General features: G+C 50.3%; 1 protein-coding gene and 2 pseudogenes across 2 annotated transcripts; 1 reads left to right on the top strand and 2 right to left on the bottom strand.

Moving 5' to 3' along the window:
* Positions 1-6,683: 6,683 nt before the first annotated feature.
* LOC146398172 (5S ribosomal RNA) lies at positions 6,684-6,802 on the bottom strand (annotated as a pseudogene).
* Positions 6,803-12,179: 5,377 nt separating this feature from the next.
* On the bottom strand, positions 12,180-13,064 carry NOG (noggin). Its single transcript, NM_001143691.1, is given in 1 exon segment — positions 12,180-13,064. A coding segment is annotated over 1 exon segment (699 nt). The 3' UTR covers positions 12,180-12,365.
* Positions 13,065-13,644: 580 nt separating this feature from the next.
* LOC146398171 (uncharacterized) lies at positions 13,645-16,300 on the top strand (annotated as a pseudogene). The gene is made up of 2 exons (XR_014820436.1): positions 13,645-13,948; positions 15,017-16,300. The product of XR_014820436.1 is annotated as an uncharacterized LOC146398171 (transcript).
* The last annotated feature ends 983 nt before the right edge of the window (positions 16,301-17,283 follow it).

Genomic DNA, 17,283 nt, shown 5'->3' with positions numbered 1-17,283 from the left:
GCTATGACTGTGGCATAGGCGGGCAGCTACAGCTCCGATTTGACCCCTAGCCTGGGTGCAGCCCTAAAAAGACAAAAACAAAACAAAACAAAAACAAAAACACCCCTTCTCCGTCGGTCTTGGACTCTACCTTGAGGTTTGATCTTGACCAGGTCACTTCCCCTCTCTGGCTTTCTCTCCTTCCCATGGTGGTGGTCATACTTAGACCCTTTAAACTCTCCATTCCCTCATGTTGCATGTTGACCTTCGTGGGGGTCTAGGCGTGATGATCTCTGTCCCTGAAATGAGGTGAGAATGACACCAGTTCAACCTCTTCCTGGGAGCAAAGCTATGTTAGAGGGATTCCTACTTAAGGGCCAAGAACTAGACACGAGGAATTTCTAGAATTAAAACAAATTAGGGCCAATTTACATGGGCCGATTTCCTGTCTCTGTTCACATAAACCAAATCCCCTGGCTTGTCAATTCCTCTTCATCCTGATTTAACTCTTTTCTTCTCAGTTTTGCTTCTGGTCATTGGTTTTCCTCCTCATCCACCCTTTGGCTTATAATTTAAACAGCAATAAGACAAACAACTGGCCCCGAATATAAAGCCTTTTCATCAGTCGGGGCCACGGGAGAGAATCTGTTGCAGTCTTTCTCCCAGGTATAGATCTTGCAGAGGTGAAGACTTGGACAAGTAACGGGTCACTCGCTCTGGGGGGGTAGGACCTTCAGCTTCTGTTCCCCACAGGAGCTCCTTATATGGAACCCACTGGACGTTATCATTATGTCCATTTCAGATATATAGAAATTAAATCTCAGAGAGGTCAAGCATCATAACCAAGGTCTACAGCCCACAGCCACAGAACCAGGATTCAAACCCAGGCTGGTCTCACTCCCCAGTCCAAGGTGCCTTCCCCACCCGCATATCAAACTCCTTTCCCCAGAGAAAGGTTTTTGCCTCAGGGCAAGTGATTCTTCAAGCCTCAGTTTCCTTATCTTTAAAACGATAATAAAAATTCTGGCTGTGTGCCCTTGTGTGGTTTGAAAGAGATAATGGATGTGAAAGTGGTTTTAAACTCGAAAGCATTAGGCATGAGTTAGTCATTGTCTAATTTTATTATTCCCTGGGCAGGGAAAGATCAAGTTTTAACTGTCCAGCAGATAAGGTAATCTCTCCCATTTTTAAGGATTTCAGATGTGGGGAAAAGTGATTCTTCCACCCACGCCTGGAGAGTCTTAGAATTTTCTCTGTGGAATCACTCAATGCTATCTAGCTTCTGATGGGAAAGCTGTCTTTTGGGGGAAGGGGGGTGGATTCTCTTTTACTGGGAGGGTCTTTGATTTGCTAAAAGAGTTTATCTGGAACTCAGCTCTATCCCAGCACAGATACCCTCCTCCGTACAGCTCTGGCTCCCTGTTTTGTATCACACATTGGGTCACATTCTTCAATTTTCCCCGGATCACTATTTAACTGGAGCTGGACTCTGAACTTTTGGGATCCTCAGAGTCCCAGATAGAACATGGCTGATACCAGGAAGGTGATCAGTGAATGTTTCTTCATTTATTCAGTGTGGTCCTTCATCCCTACATATATATTGAGCATCTGTCTGTGCCCCCCTCACCCCTAACTGCACCAGTGCCCCCAGATGCCACAGCGAGCAAAGTGGAGAGGGTGACAGTCTGTTGGAAGAGGCAGAGCAAACAAATAACTGCAAGTATAAATACCAAAGGCAAACTGTGACACATCCAATGAAAAGTCCCAAGAGCCAAGAGAGCACATATAGAGGGACTTGACCTGTCTTCCCAAGAATGGGATCTGAAGGACAGGGTGGCATCCAGGGATGCTAGTGGCAGAGACGTCACCTCAGGTTGCAAGTACAGCATGTGCAAAGGCCCTAAAGCAGCAGGGAGCTCTGGGCATGAGATAACTTGCATGGAAGACCATGTGGCTGAAACCCAGAGGCAGGACAAGATGGGGCTCAGCCTGGTCAGGATTCTGGCCTTTATCCTCAGAGTGATGGGAAGCCACTGAGAAGGTTTATGCAAGGGAGTGACAAGACCACATGTGCGTCTCAAGGTCACTTGGGCAACAGCGTGGAGAATGGATTGGAGCTGGGGCGAGCATGGAATCAGGGAGACTGGCTGGGATTATGAACTCAGAGAGCACTAAACCCCTCTGCTTCTCCCAGCAACCCAGCAGAGATCCGAGGGCTGTTTAAATCTTGGCCCTACCACCAACCGGCTGCGTGCTGTCGGGAGAGTCACTTAAGCATCCTGTTTTCACATCTATAAAATGGAGGGAAGACCTTATTTGCTTCTCTTGACTAATTTTCTTCCCCCTTAACTGAATGAACTGACCACCAGTCCGGAGTCCTTTACAACATGGGTGGGAAGAGGTTGCCTAAATGAGCCACTGCAGGGGCCTGTTAGACTTGGCAGGTGCAGATGGTCATACCTTCTTGTCCTTAAGCCTTAGCCTAACTGAACAGTCTGCAGATGTGCGGTTGGTTTCCTGAGCCCAATCCTGACCGTGTAGAAATCGCAGCGGCTGGAAGTCCCTTTACAGACGGCGCAAGAGGTACTCCTGCCTCCACCATCTGGAAAAGGCTGAGTGAGCATCCGTCCTTTCCTCAACTTCTGTGAGTGTCAACCTTCCTATCTGTAAAACAATCCTACATCCCTCCAGGCAACATGGAGCCTTAAGTGCTGCTATGGGTCAGGCCCTGGGCTACGCTCTGGGTACATAAGACAGACGTATTTCGTGCCCTTGGGAGTGTTCACGTCTCATTGCACAAAAAAATTGCATACATGAAAGTGCTTTTAAAATTCTAACACTGGGGAGTGCCCATCGTGGCGCAGTGGTTAACGAATCCGACTAGGAACCATGAGGTTGTGGGTTCGATCCCTGGCCTCACTCAGTGGGTTAAGGATCTGGTGCTGCCGTGAGCTGTGGTGTAGGTCGCAGACGTGGCTCGGATCTTGTGTTGCTGTGGCAGTGGTGTAGGCTGATGGCTACAGCTCTGATTCGACCCCAAGCCTGGGAACCTCCGTATGCCACAGGAGCGGTCCTAGAAAAGGCAATAAATAAATAAATAATAAAATAAAATAAAATAAAATAAAATAAAATTGTAACACTGTTTATACTTAATACAACTATAAATGGAGGGTTGAACTGGAAATCTGGAAATTTTCCTTCTGTTCCAAAGTAACAAGACCTAAAACAAGACAACTGATCTTGAGTTGACAAGTCTTAGTTTCTGCAATCCAATGCAGAAGTAAAATTAAAAGCCGTCCCACTTTAAATGCTGGAATTCTATCTATCCTTGAAATCTGGATCCCCTTTCCAAATTCTGTAGCTGGTTTCCTCTGGGACTTCCTTTTTTCTTATTTCAAAGAATCAAAACTCGCTTTTGATTTTCAGTCCCCTTCTTATGTCTAATCCAGGAGTCTTAAATGCATAACACCTACAATGGTTCTGGCATGGAGTATGATGAATGAAATATGCCATAGAGAAAGGGTGGGACTGTGGCAAAAAAAAAAAAAAAAAAGGTGTGTGTTCAGTTTAAAAGGGAGAGCATCTTCTCAGCGCCAGCAAAATATTCTTTTCTATGAAGAGGCAGGCTGGATCTAATTTCCGTTTTCCTGGTCATGGCGCAGTGGTTGGTGAATCCGACTAGGAACCATGGGGTTGTGGGTTCGATCCCTGGCCTTGCTCAGTGGGTTGAGGATCTGGCATTGCTGTGAGCTGTGGTGTGGGTCACAGATGCGGTTCAGATTCTGCGTTGCTGTGGCTCTGATGTAGGCCAGCAGCTGCAGCTCTGCTTAGACCCCTAGCTTGGGAACCTCCACATGCCGGGGGGAAGTGGCCCTAGAAAAGGCAAAAAGACAAAACACACACACACACACACACACACAGACACACACACAATAATTTCCGTTTTCCTTTAAAACAATTCTCAGGGAGTTCCCGCTATTGCTCAGTGGGTTAAGAACCTGACACAGTGTCTGTGAGGATATGAGTTCGATCCCTCACTCAGTGGGTTAAGGATATGGCATGGCTGCGGCAGCTGCAGCTCAGATTCGACCCTAGCCTGAGAACTTTCATATGCCGCAGTTAAGGCCTGGGGGAAAAAAAAAACAAAAAACTCTCAGTTTTCTCTCTGTCTCTTCCTTCTCCTGATCACTCTGTCCTCCAAAGTTACATGACAGTAGCCGTCTCTTATGTGGTCTTCCAGCCTGCAGTTTTGCTTTTTTAATCCCTTTTTACATCAGCCTAAACCAGAAAAATCTTCCCACTTTGTCCCTTTCTCAAGAAGCTGCCATAGCTGCCTATGAACCCTGGGTCAGTTCACTTCACTTTACCTAGTAGTTACAGAACACCTACAATGCCAGGCATCATTCCGCAAGCTGTGCAGGCTAGCAGCATTAGTTACAATAAACAATTCTGTCACTTAAATGTCTCAGGAACTGAGTCAGTGTTTAACCTTTGTGTTATAGACCTTGGAATCTGATGAAAACCATAGGCTCTCATCCCAGAAAAAGACACATGCAAACACACTTTACACACACACTGCAGAGCAAACCTTGATATCCCTCTTCTAAGTGCCCCAGGTTAAGAATCCCGTTCCTCAAAAATAAATAAATAAATAAGGGCAAAAAAAAAAAAAAATCCCTTCTCCCTTTGGGAAGGTGGAGCTGAAATGAAAATTAAGGAATATGACTCTTGTAAATTAAGGAATATGACTTTCAAACTCCACCTTCCCAGTGAATATTCTGCCTATGCAATTGGGTGCCCCTTATAACTGGTGTGCCAGAGAAATGTATGACAGTGCCTTAGCTCTCTGCCCACCTCTCTTTAAGAGGTGTTTTTCTTACTCAAATAAGTCCTCACTTTTCTTTCTCAAAAAGCAAAATAAAACAAAGCTACAACAACCAAAAAAAAAAAGAATCCCTTTCCTCAAGAAAGTGCAGCATCTAGGGCTTAGTGTGATAAAGAGGAGGGAGGTGATCTGTTTCAGCCAAGGAAGCCCTAGTGGAGGAGACAGGATGTCCCTCTGAAATCACACAGTCCTGGATTTGACTCCAGGAGCTTCCGCTTAATAGCTGTGTGCCCTTGGGCCAGTCCCTTAACCTCTCTGAACCTCATTTTCCTCATCTCTATAATGACAATAATGCTCCTCATTTCACAGTGAGGATGAAATAACCAATGTGAAGCATGGGCTGGAAGCATCACTCAAGGACTGGTGGTACCTTTCTGCCCCTTATTTGTCTGAGCCCCTTTCTTCATACCATCCCCCAGTGCAAATACATTCATTGCTATCAGGACCCTCTGTCTGCTGGGGAACTCCTACTGCTTCCTAAGCCCAGGGTGCTTGCTTATCTCCAACCTCCCTCTTTGGCTCTGTCCCTACCATTCATTCATTCATTCATTCATTCATCTCTATTATACACTGAAATGTTCTCCAGGCTTCTCCGATTCCTCCCTCATCTGGAGCCTCCTTGTGTGCGTGTTGGGGAGGGAAGATGTGGGGGCCAGAGGAAGCTCTTTCATCTTAGAGTCCTCTTCTGTGCATTAGGGGTCTTTCTGACCTCTATCCCTCAGCCCCCACATCCAATCAGTCATGGAATCCTCTCCAGGCTTCTGGTAAATGATCTCTGTGTTCATTGGCACTGATGCTCAGGTATTGATCTCTACTGATTCTTTCTGGACCTTGGCAAGTTCCTCCTTAAAGAATCCCTCAGCATCTGCTATCCCATTTCCAATCCATGCTGGACAATGGCACCAAATTCAAATTGGAAATGACTGTGTCTTTTCACGTTTGTGTCTTAGGCATATAATACAGTCAAACCTCTAGAAAGTGATTATGGTAGATTTAGGATGGCCCTCGATTCTTTTACTGTTTCCATGACAGGTGATGCCTAACTCCCTCCCCTTGAATCTGGCTGGTCTTAGACACTTGCTTAACTAACAGACTGCAGCAGAAACAAGGCTGTGGCACTGTTGAGTCAATATCAGAAGAAGCCTTGCTGCTTCCACCCTGGCCTCTCGGCACACCTGCCCTAAGAGCCATGGGCTGCCCTGTAGCTTCAATCCAACTAGTCTGAAGCCACCAGGCTGTGAGAAAGCCCAAACCACTTGGAGAAGCCACTTGCAGGAGCACCAGTCAACAGTTCAGCTGAGTTTCCAGCAGGAACCAGGTGCTAGAAGCTGCTTTGGAAGTAGATTCTCTAGCACTCAGCCGACACCATAACTATCAGAAATGAACTGCCCAGCTGAGCCCTTCCCAAGTTCCTGACCCACCGAATCATGAGCAATATAAAATGGTTGTTTTACGATTGGTAGTTTTATTTTTGTTTTTGTTTTTTCCCTTTTCTAGGGCCGCTCCAGGGGCATATGGAGGTTCCCAGGATAGGGGTCTAATCGGAGCTGTAGCCACTGGCCTATGCTAGAGCCACAGCAATGTGGGATCCGAGCAGCATCTGCAACCTACACTCCAGCTCACAGCAACACCATATCCTTAACCCACTGAACAAGACCAGGGATCGAATCTGCAACCTCATGGTTCCTAGTCGGATTCCTTAACCACTGCGCCACAATGGGAACTCCCTGTTAGTTTTTTTTTTTTTTTTAATGAAGAATAGTTAATTTCCTATGTTGCATTAATTTCTGTTGTACAGGCAAGTGATCCAGTTTTACACAGCCTACAGCACCCTGTATTCCCAGGTGGTCTCCCATCCAAGTACTCACCAGGGCCGATCCTGCTTAGCTTCTGAGATCAGACAAGATTGGGTGCGTTCAGGGTGGTATGCCCATAGAACAATTATATGTAAATATATATTCTTTTTTATATTCTTTTCCTTTATGGTTTATCTCAGGATATTGAATATAGTTCCCTGTGCTATATAGTAGGACCTCGTTTATCCTTTCCATATGTAATAGTCTGCATCTACTAAACCCCCAAACATCCAGTCCATCCCTCTCCTACCACCTTCCCCCTTGGCAACCACAAATCTCTACTTTATGTTCATAAGTTTTTTTCTGTTTCATAGATAAGTTAATTTGTGTTGTATTTTAGATTCCACATACTAGTGATATCTTAGGGTATTTGTCCTTTTCTTTCTCACTTCACTTAGTATGACATCTCTAGTTCCATTCATGTTACTGCACATGGTATTATTTTGTTCTTTTTAATGACTGAGTAGTATTCCATTTGTATATGTACTCATCTTCTTAATCCATTCATCTGTTGATGGACATCTGTTGTTTCCATGTCTTGGCTATTGTGAATAGTGCTGCTATGAACATAGGGGTACATGCATGTTTTTGAATTATAGTTTTGTCCAGATATATGCCCAGGAGTGGGATTTCTAGATTACTTTTTTGAGGAACTGCCATACCGTTTTCCATGGTGGCTGCACCAATTGAACATTCTCGCCAGCAGGGTAGGAGGGTTCCCTTTTCTCCACACCCTCTCCACTAGGATTGCTCATTTTGGTGTAGCTTGTTACATACCAGTAATAACCAGAACAGTGTTCAAATCTATTTCTTGAATGAATAACATTCCTTTGCAGTAGTGCTCTGATGTTGTCCCTGTCCCATTCAAGAGATCTTCATGGCTCCCTGCAGCCTGAGCGATAATATTTTGTGCCCTTAATTGGCATTTTGTGCTCTGTAATTTGGCTTCAGCCTGCTCTTCAGACTTTATAGTCTGCTTTCACTTGGTGTGGATCCATCCTATGCTAAAGTTTTTTGAGCTGTTTCCCAAACTTTTGCAATGTCATGTCTTTGCTTATAAATACTGCTTTCTCCACCTATACGCCCTTTCCTCCCACATCCCCACCTCAGTAGGTTGATAGTCAACTTATCCTTTGAGATGGCAGTCAGGTGCCCTCTGTGGTTGCCCAGGCCAGCAGGGAGCCCTCCTCTTTCTGGCCCAGGTTTGTTTGGTGGTTTGTTTAGCTCCTTTTTCAGCACTTAACTCTGTTCTTCATTTATTACCTCTGCTATTGCATTGGCGCTCCTTGTGTTTGGGGAAGGGGTGCAGGACAGGGGTCTTTGCACACAAAAGGATGCACAAAAATGTTCTGCCTTGCTTCCCAGGCATGAATCACTACAGAGCTTAAGTTGAGACTGGCCAGCATGTAACGTGGCACATGGTGTTTCCCAAGCCAGCTGATCATGTGCTTGAAGAGAGGAAGGATATTTGGAAGAAGCAAAAGCTTTAGCATAAGCTCAGATCTTGAACCATGAACCCTGCCACTCACTGTGTGGCTTTGGGTGAAATGCTTCAATTCTCTGAGCTCCATTTTCCTTATCTGAAAACTAAAGATTTTGGATGAGAATGTGTATAGAAGGTCTAGCTCAGTATTTGGCACACTGCTTGCTGCATAGACGCAACAGAGTGGTCGATCAGCTTCCTGATGAACAATTGTAATTCTGTAAATTTTGGAGAGAACTCTCCCTACACACCCTCCTAATGGATAATTTTTTTTTTTAAAGTACAAAGAAAAAAACAGCAAAGAGACACAATGGAGACCACTTAATCACCCCCAAAGATATTAATCTATGTGATCTTCAGCTGAGGCCTCAGTTTTCTCATCTGTAAACTGAGAGGTGGGCATTGGAATCTCAGCTCCCCTCCAGCTCTGACATTCCAAGAGCATTAAAGAAAAAGTATGAATCACCCCTTCAAAATACCAATATGGGCTGGGCCCTCCCCCTGCTGTCCCCATCCAGCACAGCTAAGAGCTCTTAATACAAAGCCAGCTTCCTCCTGCAGCTGCCACCAAACTTCAACCCCCTTTCCCAGGAGTCTCAGAAGCAAGACTGATAATGGACCCCTGGCCTTCTCCATCTCAACAGGGAACCAGATCCCATTCCCAGACTCTGGGGGCCAGAGGGCCCTCCCCTAAGGAGGCTGGCTTTCCATGGACACTGGGCCCCAGCATGCTTGCTCATTAAGTGTGGAGGTACTGGAAAGGGCAGAAGAAAGGAGAAAAGGGAAGAGTTAAAAAGCAGAAGGCCCATGAGTGAATTCTTGCCATCAGGGCAGGAGGGCGGGATGCTGGGAAACCTTGCCATTCTCTTCCCGGATTTTGAAACAAGTTGATGTGTCTGCATCAGTAAGAGTTTTAAGTCTCCATCCTGGGGAGGCAGGGTCCCTCACCAGCTGCCTGAGTTCATAGACACAGGCTGTCAAAGCCTCAGAAGATCAATTTTCCTCCTTACAGGAGAGAGGCACTAGGTGACCACAGAGGACAGTTTTCTTGCCTCTCTGCCCAGAGCTCTTTACTCCTTTCCGCGTTGATGCTATTATTAGTATTATCAACATTAATAATAATGGAGACGGAACCGGCTGGGCATTAGTCACAATGTTGCAGGAGCCAGACCCTCCTTCGCTCTTTTCTGGGAGCTGGCTGGGTCCTGATGGGTTTTCTCTTCGCGTCCGGAGCGGCTGCGGGCCTGCCTTTTGAGTCTGTCGGTCTGGTGGTCTATTGCCGGTCACGTCTGCAGCCCGGGTCCTCCTAGCTCACGCGGGCTCCGGCTCTGAAAGCCGAGAAGCTCGCCGGCTGCGAGCGGGTTTTCCAAGTGGGCAGGGGTGGGGAGGAGGGGCGGGCGGGCGGGCGGGCGGCCCAGCGGGCGGAGGGAGGAGGGGGCGTCGGAGAGGGGAAGACCTCGCATTGTAATCCAATGACATTGCCAACGTGGGGGTGGGGGCGCTGGCCTCGGCGCGCTCTCCGAGTTTTGGCTGCCCGCCCAGCTGGGAATAACTCTCTTCGCATAATTCGCGTGTTTACCAGGCATGAAAATTCTTGCTTTCTGCTTCCCCCCGCCCCGTAAGCCCCCTCCTCTTCCCCCCCTCCCCACCACCTCCGCCCCTCGCAAGTGAAACTCTGTCTAAAAAAATATTGGCCCGGGGCACAGAAAGTTTTGCATAAATTCATAAGTGATGAATGGCTGATTTTAACGTTATTTGGGTATTTGTCAGAACTTAACAAATATACATGGGGACGGCGGTTCATAAACTTAAACATCTCAATATCCCCTTTCTTCTGGAAATAAATTACGTTTGTTTGCCCGGCTTGGAGTCTTAAGGTAGCCGACATTAGGAATATTTTAAAAGCCATCATCCATCGAGCATGTCTCCCAGGCGCCAGGAAGATTAAATGAAAGAATCATAAGATGGAGGTCTTTAACTTTTAATCCTTTTACAATGAAGCCTCAGATAGTCGCGGGGGCAGGGTGCCCTCTCTGGGGGGAATAATGCCGTTATTCCTCGGCTCTCAGTTAATGAATACCCTAACGTCTGTCCCACGGCTGACGGAGGCAGCGCCGGGGAGGGGGCTCCGGCTCCCGAGCCAGGCTATTGAAATGAGGAGCCACCGAGGCTGCGTCGGGAGGGAAGAAAGCGCCCGGCTGGAGGGACAGGGCGGGCGGGGCCGGGGACATTGAGACTGCGCTGGGGACTCAGCGCAGGTTTGAAATAATTAGCATAGATTCCCCGGGACTCTCGACTGCGGTGTGGGGGGTGGGGGGCGTGGGATGCCGAGAGGGAGGCGCAGGGAGGTGGCAGGGAGGTGGGGAGGGAGCAAAAGAGAGCGACTTTGGAGTCCAAGATAAATAAAAGGAGCGCTGAGCAGTGTCAGGAAGCCGGCCCACGTGGAGCTGTGCGGGATGGGCGCCACCGCGGACTGAGGCGGAGGGAAGCACGCGAGTCAAACGCCTGCCCCAAGGAGTTGGCTTTTTAAGGGGGTGGGGTGGGGGTGATGTTTTGCACCTCCTTTAAGGGGTAGCACGTCTGTTGCCCCTAAGTAACCCCAAAGCTCAAAGATCCCAATTCTCATTTCTCCTCCCTCCCCACTCCTAAGTGGAATTAAGAGTTTGGGGGGGCGGGCGCGCACGCGTTTCCTACTGTAGATCCTAGTGGTGGCGTTTTTCACCCAAATTTGGACCGCTCTGAAACCCTGACCCTCTGAGTCCTCCTTGGGTCCTAGGGGAGGAAGGAAGGAAGTGTCACATCTTCCAGCTATTGCACCCCCCCCCCCAATTCTGGCTAAGGGTCTGGGATTTCGGGGGCTCAGACCTGCAGGATTCTGGAGGCTGTGTCTTGATTCCAAGGGATCGCCTCAGCTAGCACAACCATAGCTTCCGGGAGTGCAAAGGGTTAACGCGGGCTGGATATTGAGGTGTGGGGGGTGCGAGGTGGGAGGGGTGGCGGGATCTGGGTGGGCGCGCTCTGATCTCGCCCCCCCCCATTCCTCGGGGGTCAAGTTTCAGCGGCACTCCGCCCCCAGGGTAGGTGTGAAAGACACGTGTCCCCATTGTGAAGGGCCTGTCAGGCAGGACAAAGCGGCCGCCCACCCTCCCCCCCGCCCCTTAGCCCAGCCTGGGGTCAGCTCCAGGGGGCCGGCTGGGTGTCGAGGTCACGACGGGCCGAGCTTTAGTGACATAGGAAGAAAAAGCTGGGAGACTGGGCGGAGGCCACGTGATGCTCAAGTGAGGAGTTTGAGAATAGGCCCCCCCCCCCAAGAAAAACTGAACGGTCACCTCCATCACACCAGAAATGGGGATGAGCCCCTTTTCCCAACAGGCGTAGTAAGCACAGAGGCACCCCCTACCCGCCCCTCCCACCCCGCCTCCCCACCCCCCCCGCCCCCATCAATCACCAACACAGAGAATCGCAGTGTCGAGCGCAGTCGATTTTAGTGGTTTTCTTTAATCCTGCTCTGCACTTCTTTCTCATTTACTACACGGGATATTATAAAGAATAAATAGCAGATACTCTTAATTTACAATGATTAGTCATTCCATTTGTTCTCTATATTTACAATAACTGTAAAATAACATTGAACTCTATAGCTTCTTCGAGGTCCAAGGAAAACCAAAACACTTTCCGAAGAATGGAAAATAGCTTTTTAAAGTCCTTCTACAAAAGTTCTCCCCTCTCTTTGTACTTTAAGAAAAATAACTTTTCCCCCCTGCTTCGCCATGCGAAGGGCACTGGAATATAAATAGCAGGTTAACATTATTAGCAACAACCAGAATAAGTCTCTCTTTTCTCTGTTCTTTTTTTTTTTTCCTTTTGCTTAAATTTTTTTTAAAAATACAGTAGAAGCCGGTAACTTTTAACGTATAATACTGACCTTTTAATAAGTAAATTAAAACTGGGACCGTATATACACACACATATACATTCCTACACAGTTAAACAGTGCATTACATGAACCAGAAAGCTAGGTCTCTGTAGCCAAAAAAAAAAAAAAAAAAAAAAAGTTCATTGAATCCCCTCGCTAGAGGGTGGTGGAACTGGTTGGAGACGGTGCGGGGGGCGTCGGTGGGGATCGATCAAGTGTCCGGGTGCGGGCAGGGGGCCCTGAGTTCTAGCATGAGCACTTGCACTCGGAAATGATGGGGTACTGGATGGGAATCCAGCCGCAGCGCTGGCCCCCGCGCCGCTGACAGCGCCACCGCAGCACCGTGAGGTGCACGGACTTGGACGGCTTGCACACCATGCCCTCGGGCACCGAGCATGAGCGCTTACTGAAGCAGCTGCCCACCTTCACGTAGCGCGGCCAAAAGCGGCTGCCCAGGTCGTTCCACGCGTACAGCACCGGGCAGAAGGTCTGCGACCACAGCCACATCTGTAACTTCCTCCGCAGCTTCTTGCTCAGGCGCTGCTTCTTACCCGGGGCCAAACCCTCGGAGAACTCCAGCCCTTTGATCTCGCTCGGCATGGCCCCCGACGGCCGCTGCCGCAGCAGCTGGTCCAGCTCCGCCAGGTCCTCTGCGCCCCCGGCTGCCCCCCCGCCCCCGCCAGGCCGGTCCTCAGGGGGCGAGGTGGCCATGAAGCCCGGGTCGTAGTGGCCCCCGAGCAGCGAGCGCAGCAGCGTCTCGTTCAGATCCTTCTCCTTGGGGTCAAAGATAGGGTCCGGGTGTTCGATGAGGTCCACCAGGGGCAGGTTGTCGCTGGGAGCCGGGCGGATGTGGAGATAGTGCTGGCCGCCGGCCGGTGCCGCCCGCAGCCCCAGGACCACCACCAGGGCATAAAGGGTGACCCCCAGGCTGGGGCAGCGCTCCATGCCTCCGGCGCGCGCCCGGGGCTGCTGCTTCGTCCCGGGTCCCCGGAGGAGAGCACGCCGAGCCCGCTGCGCCGCCGCGCTCCTCCGTCTCTCCGGTGGCGGCTCACCCGAGGCTGGGCAGGCGCAGGGCCGGCAGCATGAGTCGCCGGCAGAGCCCTTCGCTCAGCGCCGGCTCCCACTGGGACGGAAAAAAGGCACACAAGTTGGCCGCAACTCCTCTCCCGGGTCTACTCGGGTAGGCGGCCGCGGCAGGGCATCCGAAATTACTCCAGGGCGACCGCGGGCACGGGGGCGCCGGCTGCTCGCTGCCTTCCCGGGCCGGCGGCGGCGCAGGGCGCGTGGACTGGCCGCTCTCCCCGCCTCCTCCTCTCGCTGCTCGTCGTCCGGCCGCTCTGTGCAGCGCCGCGGGCTGAGCTGGTCCTAGGGGCACTTCCCTCCGCCTGCTCGTGGCTCCGCGGCCGGCTCTACCCGGCGGACTCCAGCGGCGGCGGCGGCGGCGGCGTCCGCGCACGTTGGCACCGGTTTGTCTGTCTCACAGGGTCCAAGCCTTTAAATTTCCTGCACTTTCAGCTCCATCACCATGGAAACCACTGACTCTCTCGGCGTTGCCCCCTCCCCCTTCTTCCCCCCAAACAACAACCCCACCCCCCACTTCTCCACCCCCGAGGAGCTGGATCGGCACAAGCTCCGGGGGAAGCCTCCTGCACTCGCCGCGGAGGCGGCGGCGGCGGCTTCGGCAGCTCCCGGGCTGTGCCCCGCCGGACCCAGATGCCCCGGGAAGCCGACAGTCCGGCTGCCCGCCGGAGCTCACAGGCGGCGGCGGCGGCGGCGGCGGCAGCGGCGGTGGCGGCGGCGGCGGCGGCGGCGGCGGTGGCGCTTGGCAGGTCTCCGCGCAATTTTCTCTCTCCCCCACTACCCACCCCCCTTCTCCTCCTCCTGCAAAATGCACCGCCCCCCTCCTTTCTCCTGGAGCAATGCAACTGGGGCTCTAGGCGCCCCGCCAGGGCCAGTCCTGGGGAAAGCTCGCGGCGGCGCTGGAGCTGGGCTGGAGGGTGCAGGGCCGGTTTTGGGGGGGTGCTAGAGGTGGGGCCGAGAGGGTTCTCGCTAGCTGGGTACTCTGCACCGGGAGGAGAGCTGCGGGGAAGTGCTGGGGGCTCGTTTCTCCATGCAGTTCGGTGCAAGGAATTTCTCCATGTGCCTGGAGGTTTTTCCCCGGGGCGCGTCTTGCTTTCCTCTCTCCCGGGCTCGGTCTAAGTCCCCTCCCCCTCCCCCCAGCGCGCGCGCATACAAACAGACAGGCACAGAGAGACACAGACAGACACAGGCACACACACAGACACACAGACACACTCTGAGCCGACGAAGTCCGGGAGCCGCAGCGTTGCGCAGCGTGATGTAATTCCTAGGAAGCTCTCCAGCCGGTCTGTTACCCGGGCCCACAAGGGGGGTCTGCTTCTCACCCTCCTCCTCTTCCTTGGCCGGGTCTTGCACCCTGAGTGGCCGAGCTGCAGGGGCGCGTCCGGCTCGCCTGCGGTGCTCCGCGCGGCCGCCTCTCTCGGCTCCCTGGGGGCGGCGCGCCCTCTGCTGGCCCGTTGCAAGTCCTGCATCCGGCACTGGCGGGGGCGGCCTTGTGAGGTGGGTTTGTCTGCTGTCCACTCTGCCCAACTCGGTTTCTGCTTCTCTGTCCATGTCATCGTGTGTGTGGTGGTGTGTGTGTGTGTGTGAGAGAGAGAGAGAGAGAGAGAGGTTTGTTCTGGCTGTTAAAAGATGAACTGGCAATAGGGGACCTGAGTCCTGGCTGAGGTCCACCCTAATACAACCACGTTAACCTCAGAGAAGTCACTTTTGCAGCACCACACACCTTACTTTCTGCATTTGTGCCGTAACTACATTACTCTTCCGGTCCTACCTATGTGATTGTAGATAAACCTCCATGACGTTTTCTCTTACAGAAGCAGTTTCTTGTTGATGGGAGATGGATATTGAAATGACACTTCCGGTTAATTTTCCCTTGAATGAGGAACTGGATCCGCGCTTCACAAGTCAAACTCAGTTTCCTTTGTGGTGGCTGAGACTGGAGTCCGGAAAATGCTAGAGAAGAGAGACTTGGCGTGGGTGACTCAAGCATTCACCAGTGATGCGCAAAGTGGAGTTAGGTCTCCTTGTGACAGCCTAAATCACTCCATTTTATTTCCTCAAAGATCTGACTTTTCCTTTCAACCTGTGCTACATCCCCTCCCCTGCTCCCGCAGTCCACCCCGCAGCCGGAAGCAAACACACTTTGTTTCACGGTGGTACAGTCTTTTTGCAAAACCCCAGCAATTCAGAGAGATGGCCAGTTTCATCTGAAAACATTTTCTTAAACTTTCAAGTCTAGAGAATAACTAGAATTAGACTCTCAAGGCACTGCTTACAAAGAAATCTTGCTTTGATGAAGATGGGAGATAAAACCGGCCAATTGGTTGTTTGAATTGCATTAATTCTTCAATAACCTGCCTTAAATCTGCAGAACCTGGCACACAGTAGGCTCTTAAGCAGTACTCTTTTCTTTTTGATGTGCTTTATGGGGCTTGGCACTGGTTTATTTTCTTAGGAAGAGTAAATGTTCCAGAGCAATTCTGCCACTGCTGTGAATTAATTAAGAGAATAATTTTTCAGTAAAGGGTTCAAAGGTTAAATTCTAGCCCAGGCCTCCGGAGATGATGGGTTCCAGTTAGTGACATTTTCTTGTGTTGTTTTCTGTTCCCTCAGTCTCCTCTCCTCCCATTCAAATCACCTATTTTTGTTTGAAAACCACCCCAGATCCTTCAGTCGTTTATTTTGGGGAGGGGGCTAGATTTGACTCCTCAGCAAAACAGTTCCCTTGAGAATGAAAAACAAACCATTTTAGACAATAGATTGGGTGGTGACCTGTTCATAGAGTGTCCCCTGGGAGAAGACCATGGGGTGGGGGGGGACACAAAGGAGAAAACTCACAATTGATTACCACCATCCAAAACATTTGTAGTCCAGTTAAGGGGGATATGAGAAGCAGATGAAGAAAACATTAAAAGGATGTGGAGAAGAAAATCTATAAATTCCCCTCATGGCATAGACCAATGTTTCACAACTGTTTTAAAACCCATGCCCACTTTTGGTAACTATTACAATTTCATGCTGTCCTTTGACTGTTTGAAATTTTATTTATTCATTTTTGTTTTTTGAAAATTTTTTGCTTTTTAGGGCCGCACCTGACACTCACCAGCTTCTCAACATGGGCATCTTAACTCCAAACTTCTATTTCTTCGTCTGTAAAATGGGGATAGCACACAACTCTCAGAACTGTGTTATCTGTAGCAGATAAAGAATGTCCAGCTTGGGGAGGGAGTTCCCGTCGTGGCGAAGTGGTTAATGAATCCGACTAGGAACCATGAGGTTGCAGGTTTGATCCCTGGCCTTGCTCAGTGGGTTAAGGATCCAGCATTGCCATGAGCTGTGGTGTAGGTTGCAGATGCGGCTCGGATCCTGTGTTGATGTGGTTCTGGCGTAGGCTGTTGTCTACAGCTCCGATTCGACTCCTAGGCTGGGAACCTCCATATGCCATGGGAGCGGCCCAAGAAATGGCAAACAAACAAACAAAAAAAAGAATGTCCGGCTTGGGAGTTCCCATCGTGGCTCAGTGGTTATCAAACCTGACTAGTACCCATGAGGATGCGGGTTTGATCCTTGGCCTCGCTTGGTGGGTTAAGGATCCGGCATTGCCATGAGCTGTGCTGTAGGTTGCAGAGAGGCTTGGATCCTGCATTGCTGTGGCTCTGGTGTAGGTTGGCAGCTACCGCTCTCATTCTACCCCTAGCTGGGGAACCTCCATATGCCTAGGGTGTGGACCTAAAAATACAAAAAAAAAAAAAAAAAAAAAAAAAAATGTCCGTCTTAGCACAGCACCTGGGGCAGAGTATAGAGTGGGCAATCAACTTTCAACACATGTTAGTTCTTCCAAGAACCCCACAACTGGCTTGAGCCAGAGGGGCTTAAAGGGGCTGGGATGCTGCTGGAATCAACTCTAGTGCTTTGGGGCCTGCTTTCTATCCATTCAGCAGGTGCAATTGAACTATTCTCTGTGGCCATTGGCTTTCAGGAGTTTGGGGGAGGGAGACTGGAATTTCTTGGGGGACTCAACAACCGACCCATTTCAATGCTTTTGCACCTCTATTTGAAGAGGGAGCTTGACAAGCAGAAC

Source organism: Sus scrofa, chromosome 12, assembly GCF_054392235.1.
Source record: "Sus scrofa isolate SSC_HxYL_T2T_F1_AM1 chromosome 12, Sscrofa_HxYL_maternal_Yorkshire_Landrace_v2.0, whole genome shotgun sequence".
Lineage (NCBI taxonomy): Eukaryota > Metazoa > Chordata > Mammalia > Artiodactyla > Suidae > Sus > Sus scrofa.
The sequence above is the reverse complement of the archived record's forward strand: the minus strand, read 5'-3'. Positions and strand labels throughout refer to the sequence as shown.